Genomic DNA, 19,626 nt, shown 5'->3' on the forward strand with positions numbered 1-19,626 from the left:
GGGGGGGAGGGGTGGGGGGGGGGGGGCTGGTTTTGGGTGGAAGGAAAGAAAATGAAGTTGTTGGGGGGGGGGGGGGCGTGGTTTGAAGTGAGAGAAGGGTTTTTTCATTCTTTAAATTTATTTTCTATTTTTGTCAATTAAATGTGTTAAAGTGGAGGGCAATCCTGAATCTTTTTGGTGTTCAATGGGGGATGCCAATCACAGTAAAGGAAATGTTATATAGCTGGGCCGGTTTCCGTAGAAGAAGAAAGCAAAAGGCGTAGAAGCTCGCCCTGTTAGCTCTCATGTGTATAGTTTGGGGGGAGAGAAATAGGAGAGCTTTTGAGGGAATTGAGTCTCCTTTTTCACATCTTAATAATAGTCTTTTATCTTTGATCGCTTTTTGGTGCACTCATATAGCCCCTACTTGTATAGAAGATTGGCCGTCATTTGTAGAGAATGATGTAAATTCTCTACTTTTTGGTATATTTCTTGTATACGGGAGTTTTCTCCCTTTTGATTAATACAATTTACCTTATTAAAAAAAATGTGTTACAGTTTATTACAAATTACACGTGTCGTTCATTAATTGGCTCATTTGACGCATAATTGGCAGGTGTTACTCATGCATATGTTCTGTTGCACTCGCCTGATCTACTAAATAGACACTTGAAGTGTCCAAATGATTAAGGGGTCATTTGAGGTGTTTGTTTGATTGTGTGGACAACATAAAGGGGCCGTTTATGTATTTTGCCTTATAGTTATATTCCTGTGTACATAAATTGTTGTAGTGAACGTGCCTTCTGAAGTAATTTGTTAGAATTATTCAAAACCACAGTCTGTTTCGATTGTCCATCGTTTGCTGTACTTGTTGCAGGGACTTCGAGCCCATCAGACTACTAGGTCTGCAGTTCCTTGGACGACTGCTGGTTGGTCTTCCGTTAGAGAAGAAAGGATCAAAATTTTTCAGTATTGCTGTTGGCAGATCTAAATCTCTCTCAGAGGGCCTTAGAAAAGTTAGTTCAAGGATGCAACCCATTTTCTCCGTTATATCTGACAGACTGTTTAAATTTCCTCAGACAGATCTCTTGTGTGCAACATTGTTTGACGTTCTGCTTGGCGGTGCCAGCCCTAAACAGGTGATGCATGTTAATTGGTGCTCTCGTTTTTTTCCCCAGATAACAATCTCACTTAGCAAGTCGTGCTATTATACAATGTACTAACTGGTGGTTGCGTTGCAAAGTTTGATTTGTTTGATTAGTTATTCAATAGTCAGTGCACATGCAGAAGTTCATTGAACTATTTGGATCTTTTGTTTCAGGTTCTACAGAAGCATAACCAACTCGACCTTCAGAAAAGTAGCAGAAATAGCTCTCAGTTTTTCCTTCCTCAAATTTTAGCCCTTATTTTCAGATTCTTATCAGGTTGTAAGGATGCTCCTACAAGAATAAAAATTATTAGCGATCTACTTGATCTTCTCGATTCGAATACTACAAACGTTGAAGCTCTAATGGTAGAAATCTGATCTGTTGCTTTAGGATATTTCCCATCTTTAACTTTGTTTCGATGAGGCATACATTCTTATTGTTTGAACATTGTTGCTTAGGAACACGGGTGGAATGCATGGATGGATGCCTCTGTGAAGCTTAATGCATTGAAAAACTACAAATTGGAGTCGAAAATTAACAATGATACTGAAACTAGCGAGCAAAATCTTTTGAGGAGTTTCTACTGTGTTGTTCTTTGTCATTACATGCATTCTATAAAAGGTGGCTGGCAACAGTTGGAGGAGACCGTGAACTTTCTCCTTGTACATTGTGAACAGGTATATTCTTACCTCTACTTTGTGAGACAATCCTTTTACAACTTGAGTTTTCTTGTCAACGATTTGACTATTTCAAGCTTTTGTTCCTAGGGTGGAATTGCTTTTAGGCACTTCCTTCGTGATCTGTACGAGGACTTAGTCCGCAAGCTGTTAGACTTATCTGCGGTGGGAAACGTTCTTGTCACTCAGCCTTGTCGAGACAACATGCTGTATCTTTTAAAACTTGTTGATGAGATGCTTCTTTCTGAAATGAAGTATAATCTTCCGGTACTTGTCTCGCTTAAAACTCTAGCTCCTCCACCCATTTTTCTCTCTCTATTCTTGGTCAACTGAAATTAACTGCTATTTTGCTAAATGCGTAAGTGATTATTGTATCTTTCCTCCACACCATAACAATTATTGCATTGTCCACAAGCCACTTGCAAAGATTTTTGGTATTATTCCCGAAACATAAATGTTATTGTAAGTTAATGCAAGTCGTTTGTAGCTCACTTTGTAGGTTTAAATTTCAAAACTAGTAGCTTTAAACTTTTGAAGAAGTATCTGAACTGTGAGCTCCTGTATCTAGCACTCTAATTTTACCATCTCCTTGTCTCCCTTGTATTGCTCAGAATATTTGTTTGAATATATACAGGATTTTCATCTGGCAAGTTACCCTTGATAAAGCCCCTTTCATGTGGCAAGTCTCCCCTAATGACGCCACAACATCCTGAACTCTTGAGTAATTACCTTGTTCTCTCCTCCTGGGTAAACATACTTATTTGTACCCTAGGGAAATTTACCAATGCCCTTGGTTTCTCCTCTGTACTCTGATCTCCCACTTATTCTTGTGTCCTTATTCTGCTTGAAAGGTTTTAGAATCTTTGAACTTTAGCGTTCTATATTCTTTTTGTACACCTGAAGAATCAAATAAAATCAATAACCTCATCGAACATGCTAAGCGTCCTATATTTAAAGTTATTGGGTCTTGTAAACAGGGTATAGTGGAATGCACTGTTCAAGGAAAATTTTCTTTTCTTTTTTTATGGTATCAAAGTTCGGTCATTGTACTAGAAAATCTTCATCTCTTCATTGTTTCAAGATAACGCATTGCTGAGTTGATCTTGTGTCGCCACGGAATGAGGAGAAAAATGAGCTGGTGTACTCAACTTGGTTTTCTAGCTTTCATTTGCAAACTGAAGTTGCTTCACTACCTTGAATTTGAGTGGACATGTTGAAAGCGAAAAGAACTAAGGTGTTGAATGTCAAGGGAATTAATTGTTACATGTTAGAATATCTATGTTAATGTTATGCAACTCCTTCAGCTGTGTCATAGTTGAAATTCAGGTAATTACGAAAGTTCCTTATGTTGAACTTTCCTTGTTGGCCAAATACATACGCGCCCCCCTAAACTTGTCCGCTATTTTCATTTAGGCACTTAAACTAGGGCAAGTACCTATTGAACACTTTATGTGGTAGAAATATGTACTATTGGACACAAATTTAACAACACCAACGACAACCACCCAGTAAAATCCCACTAGTGGGGTCTGGGGAGGGTAGTGTGTACGTAGACCTTACCCCTACCCCGAAGGGGTAGAGAGGCTGTTTCCGAAAGACCCTCGGCTCAAGAAAACAAAAAAGACAAAAGGAGACAATATTAGTACACCATAGAAATCATAGGCAAAATAGGAACAACATGAAATCCAGAAGAAAGATGCAAAGCAAAGCAAAAACGATAGCTAATTAAATAGGTCATGCACTAAAAAGCGAAATAGTAAGACACAACGTTGCCACTATCTGTCTTAGACAAAAATTCTACCAGCCTAGTCTCACAAAGGTACGAAGTAAGACAAGAATCAACTACCTCCTAACCTAGAACTCTAATACTCGACCTCCACATCTTCCTATCAAGTGTCATGTCCTCGGAAATCTGAAACCTCGCCATATCCTGCCTGATCACCTCTCCCCAATACTTCTTAGGTTGCCCTCTACCTCTCCTCGTTCCCTCCACAACCAGCCGCTCACACCTCCTTACCGGAGCATCCGGACTTCTCCTCTTAACATGCCCAAACCATCTGAGCCTCGCTTCCCGCATCTTGTCATCAATGGGAGCCACGTGCACCTTCTCCCGAATATCATCATTCCTAATCTTATCCATCCCATTGGACACAAATTTAATAATCTCAAATTATGTTTGGTGCGTGAGTATCACTTGCTATCCACATGGCAATCGACCAATGGAATAAGACATGTCAACAGAAAGAAAAAGCAAAAATCTAAATTAAGAACAAATAGAAAAAGAAAGAAGAAAAATGTCCTTCTTCCTATCGCTGTCCCCAATCCCTCGCCGGCCAAATCCCCTGCCGTCGGCCGCCGCAGCACCCCTCGCCCGTCTTCTCCAAGATCTCCCCCCCCCCCCTCCCCCCTTTGTCTTCTCATCAAACCCAATGGATAGGAAAGGCAGAGTACTACTGTTTATGGCAAGTTTGATACATCTCACAGGTTCTGGGTTATACGGTAGCCATTTTATTTCAAGACCATAATCTCAAATTAACTGATACTATTTTTGAAAAAAATAGGATTATAAAATTGTGATATCAAGCTTAAATTTCTGTTGTGGAGGTAACTTTGTACTGTAATGTGTCGTTTTAACTTAATTTAAAGATATCCCTCCACCATTCAGCATCTATTAGTGGAATAGTAAGATAATTTCCTTTGTCTTTAATTATCTGCTATCATAATGCAATTATTTTGTTTGAGCTCCTGAATCTCCTTGCATATGAAGGTTGATTAGAGATGATATTTCATTCCATTGATAACACAAGGATATAGGAGAGAATTAGCAAGTTTTTTGTTTACAGTACCAAATGTCAAAAAACATCAGCAGTGCCGGAAGAATCTTGAGTAGTAGGTGATTTGGGTTGTCATACACACACTCTGCCACCACTCCAAGTTGTGTCTAATAGACACAGTTTAGCTTGAGTTGAGGTGTTCAATAGGTACTTGCCCTATTTCAAGTGTCTAAATGAAAATAGCAGACAAGTTTAGGAGTCCACATATGTATTGGCCTTCCTTGTTTCTTGTGGTCAACCTGAACTCCCAGATAAGGATCCCTCTTATATGCCGTTTACAACAAATTGAAGTCGTTGCTTCTTGCTCTTTTACAGTTTTCCTGAACTTTTTGTTGTCTGAAATCTTTCTAGTGGCTAGCAGTTATTATTTGTACCGTGGAAGCCAAGTACTTTCCCGACAAGTGATAAAGACTTATTTCTTTTGCCTGTAGTAAGGAAATTGGACCATGTTCCTGTTTGAAACCCAGCTTCGCTGTTGGCACACTATAAGATGCTGGTCGTTGTAGAGAACATTGGGTCATTAATAAGATGGAGGCTTTATGAATTTATCCAATAGAAGTGGAATGTTGTTTTTGTTGTTTCGTTTCTTGTTGCAAGTGTATTAAACTTGATTTTTCTCTATTGGCCACAGTATCCAGCCAGCAACACAGAATTTTCTTCAGAGTTCTTAGAACTAGAACATCTGAAAGACCTTGGTTCTGCTTTACTTGATGCCCTCCAAGGAGAACCTGATGAGAAGCAATCGAGGTACTGCAGATATAGTTTGGCTTTTTTATAGGTACCTGATGTTGCAGCAGTTTATTGTCTGGCCTTGCCAAATTGATGAAGTTACCACATCGCTTCCACTACTTTCAATTTTGTAAAAGCTCTTTTTGTTTCTCTCTTTCCAGGAGTCATGTTTCCAAGCGGCCTGACGTTAATGAAGATGAGAAAATTGACGATGAGTGGTGGAATTTATGTGACAATCTTTGGAATGCTATAAGTGAGATGAATGGCAAGGGACCAAGCAAGATGTTACCCAGGTCCTCACAGTCAGTAACACCATCACTTAGCCAAAGAGCCCGTGGCTTGGTAGAATCACTGAATATACCAGCTGCAGAAATGGCTGCAGTTGTCGTATCAGGGGGAATTAGCAATGCTTTGGCTGGAAAACCCAACAAGCCTGTTGATAAGGCTATGCTTTTAAGAGGGGAAAAGTGTCCAAGAATTGTATTTCGGTTGATTATCCTATATCTTTGTAAATCATCGCTTGAACGAGCATCTCGATGTGTACAACAGGTTATCCCCCTTCTGCCTTGCCTTCTGACTGCTGATGATGAGCAAAGCAAGAGCCGCTTGCAGCTTTTCATTTGGTAATGCTTCATAATTCATTAATCTTTCCTATGTCTCTTAAATTATGTGGTATTGTCTGGCTTCTTTCTGGCTTATCATTTGTATTGACAAGATATGACATTCAATTCAACACATGTTTAGGGCATTACTCGCAGTTAGGTCTCATTATGGGGCGCTGGATGACGGGGCTAGATTTCATGTTATAGCTCACATGATTCGAGAAACTGTCAATTGCGGGAAATTGATGCTAGCTACAAGTATTGTGAGCAGAGATGATTCTTTAGAGTCAGGGAGCAGTACTAAAGAGGGAAGCACCATTCACAATCTGATTCAAAAGGATCGTGTGCTTTCTGCGGTGCGTACTATGCTATATAACTTAATATTTTGTACTCTAGAGTTAGGTCATTCTGGTGAGTACATGCATGAAAGTTGTGAATTCTGTTATTTCTCCCACCATGGCCACTTCATAGTCTTAAGAAACTTCTTTTGTTCCTTTTTTCAGTAGTCTCCCTGACCTTTTTTTTTGTATCTCCTACTCCTTGGATTGGCTTTTAGTTGAAATTTTCAAGTTCCATTTATGTACTTTTGTTCCAGGAAATTGCCATACTTGCTGGTTTGTTACCAATAGAATGTTTGACCTTTATTACAAAAATAAGTTATTGAAAGAAGTGGACAATATCCCTGCGTCCAAATTCTAATACTCAAAGTAAGGACACTTATAAAAGAATGTGGTTCTCTAATCTCTACAGAGAGCAAGTCATCAACACTGACTGGAATCTCATGTATTCTACAAAATGTAGAGAAAACAAGGTCAGAGGAATGGACAATGTAACTTATAATAAGTTGGGATACTGGACTTGAGAAGCCGGAATACTGGATAAAGTACTCCTAATAGATTTCTCTTTCCTCCTTTTGACAAGTTACCTCTTTTCCGTCCTACTAATCTCTTCTCAACTCTCTCGGTCGTTGCTTTCCTTATTGCTTGGTCTTTATGATACACCCCCAAAGGTAAATCCGAACAGGTGATTGGGAGGATACTTTTCAGCTGAGGAGTGCTGCCGAGTACTAAACATTACTCACCTCGTCCAGTGGAATTATTTCACATATGTTTAGGGTTATTCTCTAGTCTTGGACTAATTGAAAAATTTACAATGTGTTGCTCAGCCTAAGGAGCTAATCCTCATCAGCCTGATATAACAAGTGTGTTCTCTGCAAATAACAATTGAGACACCTGAATGTTGGTTGAGAAAGCCCTTGAAAGAACTTCCAATTACCGCTCTGTCCCTCGTTTTGCTGAGTGCCTCAGTGACCAAAATGAACAGCTATTATTCGTTAAAACTAAACTGTTGACGACTTCTGTTCTAACACTTAAAAATGTTGGGGCTTAATGAAACCGGAAGGTGGCCATCTATGTTAGTCTAACATTGGCGGGACAGTATGTGGTTAGAATTTTATTTGTCGTGAGCTTGTTTGCAGAAACTTTGCTTCTCTTTTATTTCTTTCCGGTTTTTTTTCCCACTTATGCTTTATGCCTAGTGAAATTTCTGTCCATCTTGTCCAGTTTGCTGATGAAGTAAAATATGTCAAGAGTTCAACAGCAGATAGGACCATGCAGTTGCATGAACTTCGTGTTAGGTTGGATGAAACTGCAATTGCAGATTCCAACCAAAAGAAAGCTTTTGAAGATGAAATGCAGAGTAGTTTAAATGTCATTCTTGCCTCCGATGACAACAGAAGGAGTTCTTTCCAACTAGCATATGATGAACATCAGCAAATAGTTGCTGTAAGTATAAGAAATATTGTCACTGGCTTGTTGCTTCTATGCTTCCCACATCGAGCTTTTCATAACAGTGCTTAACAGTTTAGGTTTTTGCTCTTATAGGGTAAATGGATTCACACTTTTCGCTCTCTCATTGATGAAAGGGGTCCTTGGTCAGCTGATCCATTTCCAAACAGCACAGTAACACACTGGAAACTTGATAAAACAGAGGATGCATGGCGTCGCCGTCAAAAGTTGAGACGGAATTATCATTTTGATGAAAAGCTTTGTCGTCCTACCTCTACCACACCTAGCGTTGAGGCTCTTAATCCTTTCAATGATTCCAAAGCCGGTTTTGCAGCACATATTCCAGAGCAAATGAAGAGGTTCTTGCTGAAAGGGATAAGGAAGATTACGGATGAGGGTTCATCTGAATTGAATGAAAGTGAGAGCGAACTTAGTGGGCAAAAGCCTGGCTCGGAGGACTTGTCAGATAGACAGTATTTGGAGGTCGTAAAAGAGAGTGGTGATCTGAAGGACATTGCTAAGGAAGACTTAGATTGCTCCTCCACGCAGATGGAATCAGAAGATAGTGAGGTAAAAATTTGTTTCTACATCTAGATAAAGCAAAGACCTAATTCAGCATTTCTAATGCTTGGATTTATTTTCAGGTTCTCATGTCAGTCCCCTGTGTCCTTGTTACACCAAAGAGAAAGTTAGCTGGACATCTAGCAGTGAAAAAGAAATTTTTGCATTTTTTCGGTGAGTTTCTGGTCGAAGGTACAGGAGGGTCATCCGTCTTCAGAAACTTTGACTCTTCTGGGAAGTTTGATGTCAACAAGTCTGATCAGTTAGGGGGACTCCAAAATCACAAATTTCTCAAGTGGCCCATCAATTTTGATTTAGATTGTGAGAGAGGAAGATCCATTAATAGCATTGGTGCTGTTAATAATGATGCGCATCAAAAGCATCCTAACAATATAAATCGGCACAGGCGATGGAGCATCTTCAAGGTATTGGAGCTGAAGCTGTTCTGTAAGATTTAATTCATATTCTTTGTCCTAAATCTTATCTTCTCAAACGTTTCTCATTGTAGGTAAAGGCTGTCCATTGGACTAGATATTTGCTAAGATATACAGCAATAGAAATTTTCTTCAATGATTCCACTGCTCCTGTATTTTTTAACTTTGCGTCGCAAAAGGATGCCAAAGACGTTGGAAGCTTAATAGTTATAAACAGAAATGAAAGTATGTTTCCCAAGGGTTACAGGGACAAGGCTGGAGTTATTTCCTTTGTGGACAGACGTGTGGCATTGGAGATGGCAGAAAATGCTAGAGAACGCTGGAAGAGGAGGGAGATAACAAACTTTGAGTATTTGATGATCTTGAACACTCTTGCTGGTAGATCTTACAATGATTTGACCCAGTATCCCGTGTTCCCTTGGGTTCTGGCTGATTATTCTTCGGAGACTCTTGATTTTAACAAATCTTCGACCTTTAGGGATCTTTCAAAACCTGTTGGAGCACTGGATGTTAAAAGGTTTGAGGTTAGTCAATACTTATTTGTTGAGTAAGTTCACATATAATTATAGTTCTCTGTTTGTGATGCAATACCAGTTGACCTCTGCAGGTCTTTGAGGATAGATATCGTAACTTCTGTGACCCTGATATTCCCAGGTAATATTTGAATTTTCATCTTGGTATATCCTTCAAAACGTAACCTTTGATACGGTACATGATGTGCAATCATTCTTGCTTTAAACAGTTTTTACTATGGTTCTCATTACTCGAGCATGGGAATTGTGCTATTTTACCTCCTGAGGTTGGAACCTTTTACAGCCCTCCACCGTAATCTTCAGGTACTTGGAGTATTGCTCATACTATTGATCATTGGTTTCTATAGTTTATAGCTAAAGTTGTCTAATCCTTTATTGATTCATCTACCCGGCAGTGTCGAGATTGATTGTGTTTTTGAGTTTGTGTCTTCTACCCAGGGTAAAGTTTTTAACGACTAATAATTTTTTTTTGTCTTCTTTGTTTTCTCAACTTTTAGGGTGGCAAATTCGATCATGCTGACCGGCTTTTTCATAGCATTGGAGGAACATATCGGAACTGCCTTTCTAATACAAGTGATGTGAAAGAGTTGATTCCTGAATTCTTTTACATGCCAGAATTTCTGATCAACTCAAACTCATACCATTTTGGTGTCAAACAAGATGGAGAACCAATAGGTGATATTTGCCTACCGCCATGGGCCAAGGTATGGTCTCATTGCATATTTCTACTGAAGGCGTGGTTTAAGTGTTTCTTCAGCTGTATGATGAGTGCTTGTATCCCACTCGAGGGGGAAAATATGAAAAATGCCTAAGAAAGGGAACTGGAAGCAAATTATAAGAGGTTCTCTATGCCTATAACCAGACTCCAGCCCAACACAGATGATTGCTATAGCATGTTTTTGTGGGCTATCATATACAAAAAGCTCTCCTGATATGCAGGGATTGGAATAAAGACCCATTTCAAAGAGGATTTAAATCTTCAAATTTGTGTCTCCAGTGTATAGAAGCTTAAAGCAATGAGTGGCATAATACATGTGTCTATTAACCCCTTTGGATGTGCCTATATACCCAAAGTAAGGTGTTAGATATCTCAAAGACATTCCTTAAAATGTAACTAGTCAATTGTTCACGTATGGATTAATGATTGAATTTGCGGGTAAGAGAGCAAGGTTAACCAAAAGAGTTTCTCTGATAACATGTGAAAGAGTTTAAGCATCCAGCTCAAAACATTAAAATAGTGGGTGGAATAGTTTAGGACTTTTCTAAACATTTCTGATGCTCCTGTACACCCGATGTTGGGCATGGAATATATCTATAAGGGGATTTATTATATGGATGATGCCTGCAAATCTAAGAAGTATGGCTGGGTTAGGAAAAAGTTAAGTTTCTTCTACTCTTTTCATTAGTCATCAAATAACGATGTCAGGTGCTCCTCTCCTCTAACTTGGAAGTGAGCTTAACTGTTCTACGGAGAATCAATTTTATATGGAAAGGAACTAATTTTGGCTTTTCTCGTTTTTGTATTTCGTTTAGAGGAAAGGAAAAAAATAGGCCTGAAATGAATCATTCGAAAACCATAAATCGATATGTTGAACTGTTGGTACAAATAGAACAGAGTTTCTCATTGTTCAGTTCAACCCATTTATATCCATAAGTCGACCCTACATCCATGAAAAGGGTCTTTGTCATGTGAAACATATATAAGAAGGGAATCTAGAGATGGAGTGTGAGTGATAAAATGGGAAAGTACAACTTAGTTTTTGGATGGAACTAGTAGTCTTTGGAGAAAGCAATAAGAAGAGCAGTTTGCAGCAAATGCGCAGTCAGAATTCTGATTTTTCAGTTCCTACTATTTAAACCTGGAGTATCATTTTAAAGTAGCAAAAATGTGCTCAATCCATCATAATTTGGTTTCAAATTGAGTTCATTAGTTTGTTATGCACCCAAACAACTTCATGGAATTTTGGCTTTACTTGTTTCTTGTCTCTTGGCTTTAGAGAAACGGGAAAAAAGCCATAGACCCTGAATATCAATCATTTGAACACCGTAAAATGATATTCTCTGTTCGTGCAAATAAACAGGGGCTTATCATGGTTCAATTTAGTGTTGTTGAAGGCTCATTTGAGGCACGCTTAAGCCCTGAAATTGGTTAAGTGAGGTAGTGCGCTCCATCTCGCGTAAGTAGCGCTTTATTTAAGCTCTTAACAGTGTAGTCAAGGGCGCGCTTAAGCCTTGTAGCGAGGCGCAAAACATGTTGGTAGTCCCACAAGTGGGGTCTGGGGAGTGTAGAGTGTACGCAGTCCTTACCCCTACCTTTAAGAAGGCAGAGAGGCTGTTTCCGGTTGACCCTCCGGAAAAATAAATGGAGCCAAAGAAAAATATCTCCTCGTATAGTGACTGACCAGTGTGTAAAGAATTGAGAGAACAGTAAACTGAATACGGTTCATAGTTGAGTGCTGGAATGTTCTGTGGCTCATTAATATTGAAGATAATAATTCTACCTTCTATTAGAGGGATATTTTACAATCATTATTGGTTATAACTCTTTTTGGACCCAAATGAACTAGTTCTGAAGATACAAGTGAAGTAGAATTCAAAAGCAAAAATCACGAACAAATCATCTAATTCTGGTGCACTCGAAGTATGAACATAGATTGCCTTCCATGTTTTCTATCGGATCTACAGAGAAAATATAATTACCTACAACAAAGATAAATTTAACTCGATCTGATCTAATTAGCAGCTCACCTTAGCTTAAATTCTTCAAAATTTTGCTCTTAAGCATAGATGACGCCTCTTGCCATGAAGATAGGGGCAAAAGCCACCAACTCCCCAGAATTCCAACAAGAGTAAACTCCTGATCTTGTAGTTCGACCTTAGCCAGAGAGAGAAACAGATAATCTGCAACTTCAACTTTCTTTGCATCTATGATATTTCGCTTTATCGTAAAAAAAATTCAATTTCTTTGTCCATATATTTGTTACTCATGCTTATAATTATTAGTCTTGGACTACACACATATATTTGTTATTCATGCCCACTCTTTATTTGCACTTTGCGCTTAAAGCCCCAACGGACGTCAAAGAGTTTTGCGCTTTTCTCCTTTGATAACACCGGATCGAGCAGATAGGGAATTCAAAGTCTACGTTAGTCTGAAAATATGCAGAGTGGTTGTGTTTTCCTTCTCTGAAGCGCATGCCTTCACCTATGAGGCACTAATCCCCTCGCTTCGCATCGCTTGAGAAGCAGTAACTTGTAATAACACTAGTAATAAGATAGATATGCAAAAGAGTTTATTATGGAACACCGTATTAGCATGCATACTACGAGTATGGGAAAAGATGAACTGTAGATGTCTTGAAAACAAGGCTGTTGCAGTGCATAGACTGAAATGTAAATGTTTATCTCTTTTGGCTTTTTGGACTTGTTACTTGAATTTCCCAGTTCCCTCCTGGAGCAAAATTGATTGGCTCTTTTGTCACCTGTATATAAGTGGGCACCCAGTCACTTGTATATAAGTGGGCACCCTCTTAGTGCTGTTTTTGTGGAGCTAACCCTTGTGATGTTCTTTTTTCTTCTTTACTATTTAATGTATTTTTAAATGCATGTACAGGGTTCTCCTATTTTCTTTACTATTTAATTTTCAAATGCATGTACAGGGTTCTCCCGAGGAATTTATTTGTAAGAACAGAGAAGCCCTTGAAAGCGAATATGTGAGCTCAAATCTCCACCACTGGATTGATTTAGTGTTTGGTTACAAGCAGCGGGGAAAACCAGCAGTTGAGGTATAGGGAATCAGCTTTAACATCAATTAATTCTAGAACCAGTTGCAGGTTTTGAATTCACTGAATTTTTGGAGATATTGTCATACAGGCAGCAAATATTTTTTATTATTTGACATATGAAGGGGCTGTGGATCTGGATACCATGGATGATGAATTGCAAAGGTCGGCAATAGAAGATCAAATTGCCAACTTTGGTCAATCACCAATTCAACTTTTCCGGAAGAAACATCCTAGAAGAGGACCTCCAATTCCAATTGCCCATCCTCTACGATTTGCTCCTGGTTCTATTAACCTAACATCAATTGCTTCATGCGGAAGCAGTTCTTCGTCAGCTACTCTGTATGTTAATGTGCTGGACTCAAACATTGTCCTTGTGAACCAGGGCCTCACCATGTCGGTTAAGACATGGGTGACCACCCAGTTGCAATCCGGTGGGAACTTCACCTTCTCTGGCTCACAGGTAAGTTTTAGAGCAATAACAAGGTCAAGCATTATGATTAGTTAGTCAGATTTGAAGTCATTTTTAACTTTCTTGCAGGATCCTTTTTTCGGGATTGGTTCTGATGTTCTTCCCCCTCGGAAAATTGGGAGTCCTTTGGCTGAAAATATTGAGCTTGCAGCACAATGCTTTGGAACATTATCAACAACATCTGAAAATTTTTTGATAACATGTGGTACCTGTGAAAACAGCTTTCAGGTTATATCGCTAACTGATGGCAGAATGGTGCAGAGCGTTAGACAACATAAAGATGTTGTGAGCTGCATTGCAGGTAATTTTCATGACTGTAATATGTGGCAACTTGGTTGGAGCTTCTCACTAACAAATCTACACACCGAGTGTCTCGAAAAATGAAGTAAGCTGAGAACCTATATGAGATGAGCGCCGGAAGCATGAATTTTCTAAATGATTCTTGTCATGGGATAGTAATTAGGAACTGAGAGCATTGACATTAGACTGACTTAGCAGTCCAGAAAATCCTGTTGTTGTTCGAAGGATGTAAAGTACCATTCTTGTACTTGGCATCTTCTATAAACCAACTATTAGCCAGACCTTCCTGGCATTGGATTACTTGTCCATTTAAAATTGCAGACCTCTGACTTGTTTAATTGGGTGCTTATAGTATCTTTCTGTTGAAAATTTGTGCAAAGCGACATGTTAAAAAATGGTAAATAAATATATTATGGTGGAGCAAGTAATTTTGATAATACTCCTGTCTCCTGATTCTTGATCTCTTGCTTAGCTTTTTCCATTTTTTGTTTCATAGGAAACAGGCAAAAATGGAAAGTAGGGCTTCTCATCCTATAGTTAAAAATTGTTTTGAATTCATGGGGAATAAGCAAAACAACTGAACAGCTGTTCCGATATTTTATCATCACATCTTGTCATTGTCATCTATCCCAAGCTTCTTGATTTCCCAATTAATCTTTTCTTCATAATGCACAAACCATGTAACGTTAGTCTCCACCCTGCACCTATGTTAAATTATATTGATCCAAAGAGGGAGTAATAGGCTTGTGAGATTTCTAATAAATGAAATTGCATATTTTGGGAATAAGGACTTTAAAGTAAGAAGGCAAAGCTTTTATTGCACCTGATAAAACAGTAGTTATACAACACTAGGCGATATCTTCTCATCTGTCCAAGCCTTGATGGACAGAGTTACCTTATATATGTGCTGGTTGGAGGTAACAGGTACCGCGTGGAATTAATCGAGATTAGGGAACAATAGTTATACTACAATCCTTATTTGCTTATAGTGCAGTGAATCAGTTAGGAACTGAGAATTTTTTAACTGGATAGTACTGAGTATTTATATGAGAACAGGCTAAGTTATTATGCCAAAGTTGAGGGGTGTGTTTCCTATCATGTCGGTACAGTTAATTAACAAATTTTTGACGTTGAAGAATACCAAAATATCAAACACTTGTTGTTCAATCTTGGCAAAGAGGAACAATCAATGTGGAGTAGAGCTCCGTAACTTTTGAAGGCAGTGTATTTATCTGTGAATATTTATTTCCATTTTGTTTATTCCCTCTAAGAGGCAGTAAGAATGATCTCACATGATGGACAATATTCATTACTAGGAGCAGGATAGGGCACAGTTCTGAAACTTTTTCTTGTTTTTGGTCCTTGGCTTCCTCTACCAAGAAAAAATAGTCACCTTCCGAATGTTAAATTGGTATCTCTTTGTTTTGATGACTTTTAGATCTTTACCAACTGTCTAGGATGAAGATTATCGAAGAGTAACAGTTATAGCCTCGACAGTTGATGCGAGTCTTCAGAGTTTGCAATAAGTATCCTACCCATCTAAAAGAAAAAAAGAAACTTCTCAAAAGCAATCCTCTTTTCTATCAGTTGGAATAAGTTTTGGTCTTGTTAGTACGTTGATTTTGAACCATTGCTTTTCTAGGAGTATTTTGACCTTATCATAGATTTACGTGCCAGTAAAATATAAAAAACGTTTAGTATTATTATTATTATCATCATCATCACTGTTATTTTATATATATTTATATTATTTTTTCACTTTTATCATTTCGGCATGATGATGACATGATTTGAGCTTAAGTACAGAAACATATCTGTCCCCAAGTTGTTGGGACTGATGCGTAGTTGTTGTATCCTGTCTTTTGTAGAGAACCGCATTTTTGTATAGGTTCTCTACTTTTTGGGTATATTTCTTGTATACAGGAGTTTTCTTTTTCCAACATCCGTAAAGTTATTTTCTTTATCAAATATATATTGTCTGGTTACGTCACTGGAATGATAATATTTCTTAGTTATTCTATATTTTTCAGTAACGCTAAGTTCTGAACCATTATTAATTCTTGCAGTTACATCTGATGGAAGCATCCTGGCTACTGGAAGTTACGATACAACAGTAATGATCTGGGAGATTTTTCGGATTAGAACCCCTGAAAAACGAGTAAAGCATACTCAAGCAGAGATCCCTAGAAAAGATTGCATCGTTGCCGAAACCCCTTCCCATATTTTGTGTGGTCATGATGACGTTATTACGTGCTTGTATGCGAGTCTTGAGCTTGATATAGTTATAAGTGGATCAAAAGATGGAACTTGTGTTTTCCATACGCTACGGGATGGGAGATATGTTAGATCCCTACGGCATCCATATGGCAGTCCATTGTCAAAGCTTGTTGCATCACGTCATGGGAGGATTGTTCTTTATTCTGATGATGATCTTAGTTTGCACCTCTATTCTATAAATGGGAAACACATTTCGTCTTCGGAATCCAATGGCCGCCTGAACTGTCTTGAACTGAGTAGCTGTGGTGAGTTCTTGGTTTGTGCTGGAGATCAAGGGCAGATCATTGTACGTTCTATGAACTCACTTGAGATTGTGGGCAAGTACAATGGAATCGGGAAAATAGTAACTTCACTAACTGTGACACCAGAAGAATGCTTTATTGCTGGGACCAAGGATGGAAGTCTTCTTATTTATTCAATAGAAAATCCTCAACTTCGTAAGACTAGCTTTCCGAGGAATTCGAAATCCAAAGCTTCTGTGACATAGCGAATTTGCAGTTCAGGGCTGCAGTGTAAATTTAACAATATCATCACTGAAGGTGATGCCGAGTTGAGGTATGCTTCTAGGTCTTTCATGGAAAAAAGTTCATATGGTTTGAGTCTATTGTTAGTTTCCTGGCAGTGAACTATTATGTATGAGTTCATTTTCCTGTTTCTTTCCTTTTTGTTGTTGCTGCCCCTCTAAGGGTATTTACTGTACTGATCTTTATTTCATGTACTCCGTGCTCTGCCCTCAAGAAGCTGCACTAGATGCAAGCTTGAGCAAATATCTCAACCTAGAAGCCATAACAGATGCTTCACCAGGGAACCTAATGATTACGTATCAACCCAAAATCCCTCTACAGATGAACATTAAAATGTTAAATTTGGAATTGTTTTGCGAAACAACTTAACAACATGTTGAATTGTTAATTCCCCAATTGAACAGTGTTGGTCATTCTTTCAAATGTTAATGAATAGCAGATGGCCTTGCCTGCTAGGGGCTTGTATATTTATTTTGCTCTGTGTCTCCAAGGGTGAAATGGAGAAGTTCACCAATATGCAGTAGGGTCCCACCAAAGGTTTAAGATGTCAGTTTGCAGGATAGAAAATTGATGTGTCCCAGTTTATTTTCATCATTCGTTTGATCTGTGAGTAGCAAAATGATTCTCGTAAACAGTTTGTTAGCGTGCTTAGCCAAGAGAAGCAGTGCTGCTGCAAGTCAGGGACATGAATTGGCAAATTTATAGCAATTCTATAGATCACATATAGCAAGATGAAGGCATTTTTCCTAGGAGTTTTGAGCATCAATCTCCAGATGGATGTCATGCAATAACATCTTGTTCCAGAGCCATACTAGGGCACGGTCCATCTTAATTTGGACCAGACTAAATAATCAAACTGATGAATCCCAGTCTAGGTGGAATTACCTGAGATGAGGGTATGGAAGTGGTCTGATTATTTCACTTGTTAAGAATTGTTGCATTTGTACTCAAGATCCTGCTCTTTTGCAAGTGAAGTGTCCTCCCTTTCTATCTCCCAATTCTTAAATGTAGTACCAAGTACTTGTATTGTTTACTCTTGTTGTCTAATATAATGGCGGTTTTATGTTTTTCCCTTACATCATTTTCCCGGAAGTTTGGTTTTGTTGTCTGGTAATAACCTTCTTGGTTCATTTGTATTGGAGTTCAGGGTGAAATGAAGCACATTAAGTCTTCAAGACGGACACGAGCTATATCATTGGAGTACCTGATTGGTGTTTCATTTTTTGAAGAGGAAAAAATGGATCTTTCTTCAGTAGTTATTATAGCAGTATCCGTGGCAGGATTCTTTGAGCCTCAACTTGTAGAATATAAAGAATGGCAGAATATAGCACCATCCAAACATGCTGCTTGCGATACTCAGCTATCTGGAAGCAGTTGCCACCACCTAATGTACAGCATTTTGTGCACATTTTCTTTGTGATAGGCCTCAAATGTTGTATTAAGTGATAACAGTAATCAAACAGCATTGAAATTAGCACCTTGTGATTGCGATCATTGGGTGTTTAGCCCCAAATGATTTTTGTATAGATGGGCTTCACACCCTTATAAGGAAAACTATATATTTAATAAAAATTCATTGTGATTCCCCTGTTCTCTCCATTTTGTTGAACTTTTCCATTCATTTGTGAGCATCTTGTTTTGAGCCTGTTTTTTCCTTTCTCCCTTTTTGGATGCTTAAATTTTACTCAATACGGCGTATGATAATGCACCAGGCAGAATGGACATTCCGTTGAACCAAGGACCAAAGTCCCATGACTCCCATCTCAGCTTTTATTGAAAGTTATCAATTGAAGTGAAGTGTTTCTTCAAACAAGAGGTAGGATCTTGTGCAAAATCAGTAGTATTGGGGCTTTCTGTTTGGATTTTCTTATGTAAAGAAGTGTAGCTAAGCCATATCCATGAGCTCCATTTGGTCGTTCTTTTTTACTAAGCCGATTAAGCATAAATGGGCTTTAAAAGACAATTCAATTAGTTCTTTAAAAAAATATTTAAGGACTGAAATGCTAGCAGTGGCTGAAGTTATCCCAAAAATTGTTCAGATACTTTACCTTACCGGTAGCTAGTTGGGTGAATTGGCTAAATCATAAAATACATTGTAAATTATGGATTATTTTAAATAGCAGACTTAAAATGGCTACTGGTGCACTTTGCCCGTAAAGTAGTACTCCCTAGCTCCAGTTCCGCCACAGTATTTTTCATCAGTTCAGACCAGAATATGAAGGTACTGTATGTATAGGTAGTAGGTACTCTAGAGCTGAGAACCTGATTGGAAATAATATTCTAGCTATGCAAATAATATTCTTCGAGGGGGTTAGCGAAGCAATTTTTGTTATGACAATATGTTGGTGCCCAAGGTATACCAGTAACATAAATTCATAATCTTGAGGTCCAGGTTTCTGGGACTTACAAAATGAAAATAAATTCAGAAACAACATCAGGAAAGTAATAAACTCTGTCATTTTACTGAAAAAACTTCTTGAATAGGAATAAATTACTTTTTTTTGAAGGATGGAATGCTTCTTTGTGCCAACAAGAAAGATATTGAATGCTTAACAAAGAGAAAGACTGTGTTGAGTTAGTTTTTGAAGTTGTGACTGAAACTTTATGTATAAATATATGAATTCAGTATCTTTCACTTCATCCTTTGAGAATTTTGTTTGAAAACAATAAGCTAGCCGGCCTATTCATAACCTTTCCATTTAGGGCGCGTTCTCATTAGTTTTTTTTAATATGATTTGTCATGTCACGGCGGTTGACATATGGCATGACTTTGTGGCTTGCTTCGTTTGAAGTTGCGGCAAATAAAATTTACATAAAGCTACTTTCCAATTGAAAAGTAGTCATTATCATAGAGTTCAAAATTTTACAAATGATATTCCAGGACATTGTCATGAAGTTTATGGTGCTGAGTGTTGGGCAACCAAGAATTCTCATATCCAGAAGATGAAATGGCAAAAATGAGGATAATTGAGATGGATGTGCGGGCA

General features: G+C 38.3%; 1 protein-coding gene across 2 annotated transcripts in view; it reads left to right on the forward strand.

Annotated features, from left to right (window-relative positions):
* Positions 1–18,236, forward strand: part of LOC109209086 (BEACH domain-containing protein B) — a 48,946-nt gene extending 30,710 nt beyond the window's left edge. For both annotated transcript variants that reach the window (XM_019372267.1, XM_019372268.1), the window contains 19 exons: positions 857–1,118; positions 1,301–1,492; positions 1,586–1,804; positions 1,895–2,071; positions 5,270–5,385; positions 5,529–5,990; positions 6,112–6,325; positions 7,532–7,753; positions 7,853–8,326; positions 8,401–8,742; positions 8,826–9,275; positions 9,359–9,405; positions 9,494–9,587; positions 9,782–9,988; positions 12,944–13,069; positions 13,158–13,529; positions 13,608–13,839; positions 15,905–16,670; positions 17,787–18,236. In XM_019372267.1, the coding sequence (XP_019227812.1) occupies positions 857–1,118; positions 1,301–1,492; positions 1,586–1,804; positions 1,895–2,071; positions 5,270–5,385; positions 5,529–5,990; positions 6,112–6,325; positions 7,532–7,753; positions 7,853–8,326; positions 8,401–8,742; positions 8,826–9,275; positions 9,359–9,405; positions 9,494–9,587; positions 9,782–9,988; positions 12,944–13,069; positions 13,158–13,529; positions 13,608–13,839; positions 15,905–16,602 (4,906 nt within the window). In that variant the 3' untranslated portion in view covers positions 16,603–16,670; positions 17,787–18,236. The remainder of the gene's footprint in view (positions 1–856; positions 1,119–1,300; positions 1,493–1,585; positions 1,805–1,894; positions 2,072–5,269; positions 5,386–5,528; positions 5,991–6,111; positions 6,326–7,531; positions 7,754–7,852; positions 8,327–8,400; positions 8,743–8,825; positions 9,276–9,358; positions 9,406–9,493; positions 9,588–9,781; positions 9,989–12,943; positions 13,070–13,157; positions 13,530–13,607; positions 13,840–15,904; positions 16,671–17,786) is intronic.
* Positions 18,237–19,626: the final 1,390 nt, after the last annotated feature.

This window comes from Nicotiana attenuata, unplaced genomic scaffold, assembly GCF_001879085.1.
Source record: "Nicotiana attenuata strain UT unplaced genomic scaffold, NIATTr2, whole genome shotgun sequence".
Lineage (NCBI taxonomy): Eukaryota > Viridiplantae > Streptophyta > Magnoliopsida > Solanales > Solanaceae > Nicotiana > Nicotiana attenuata.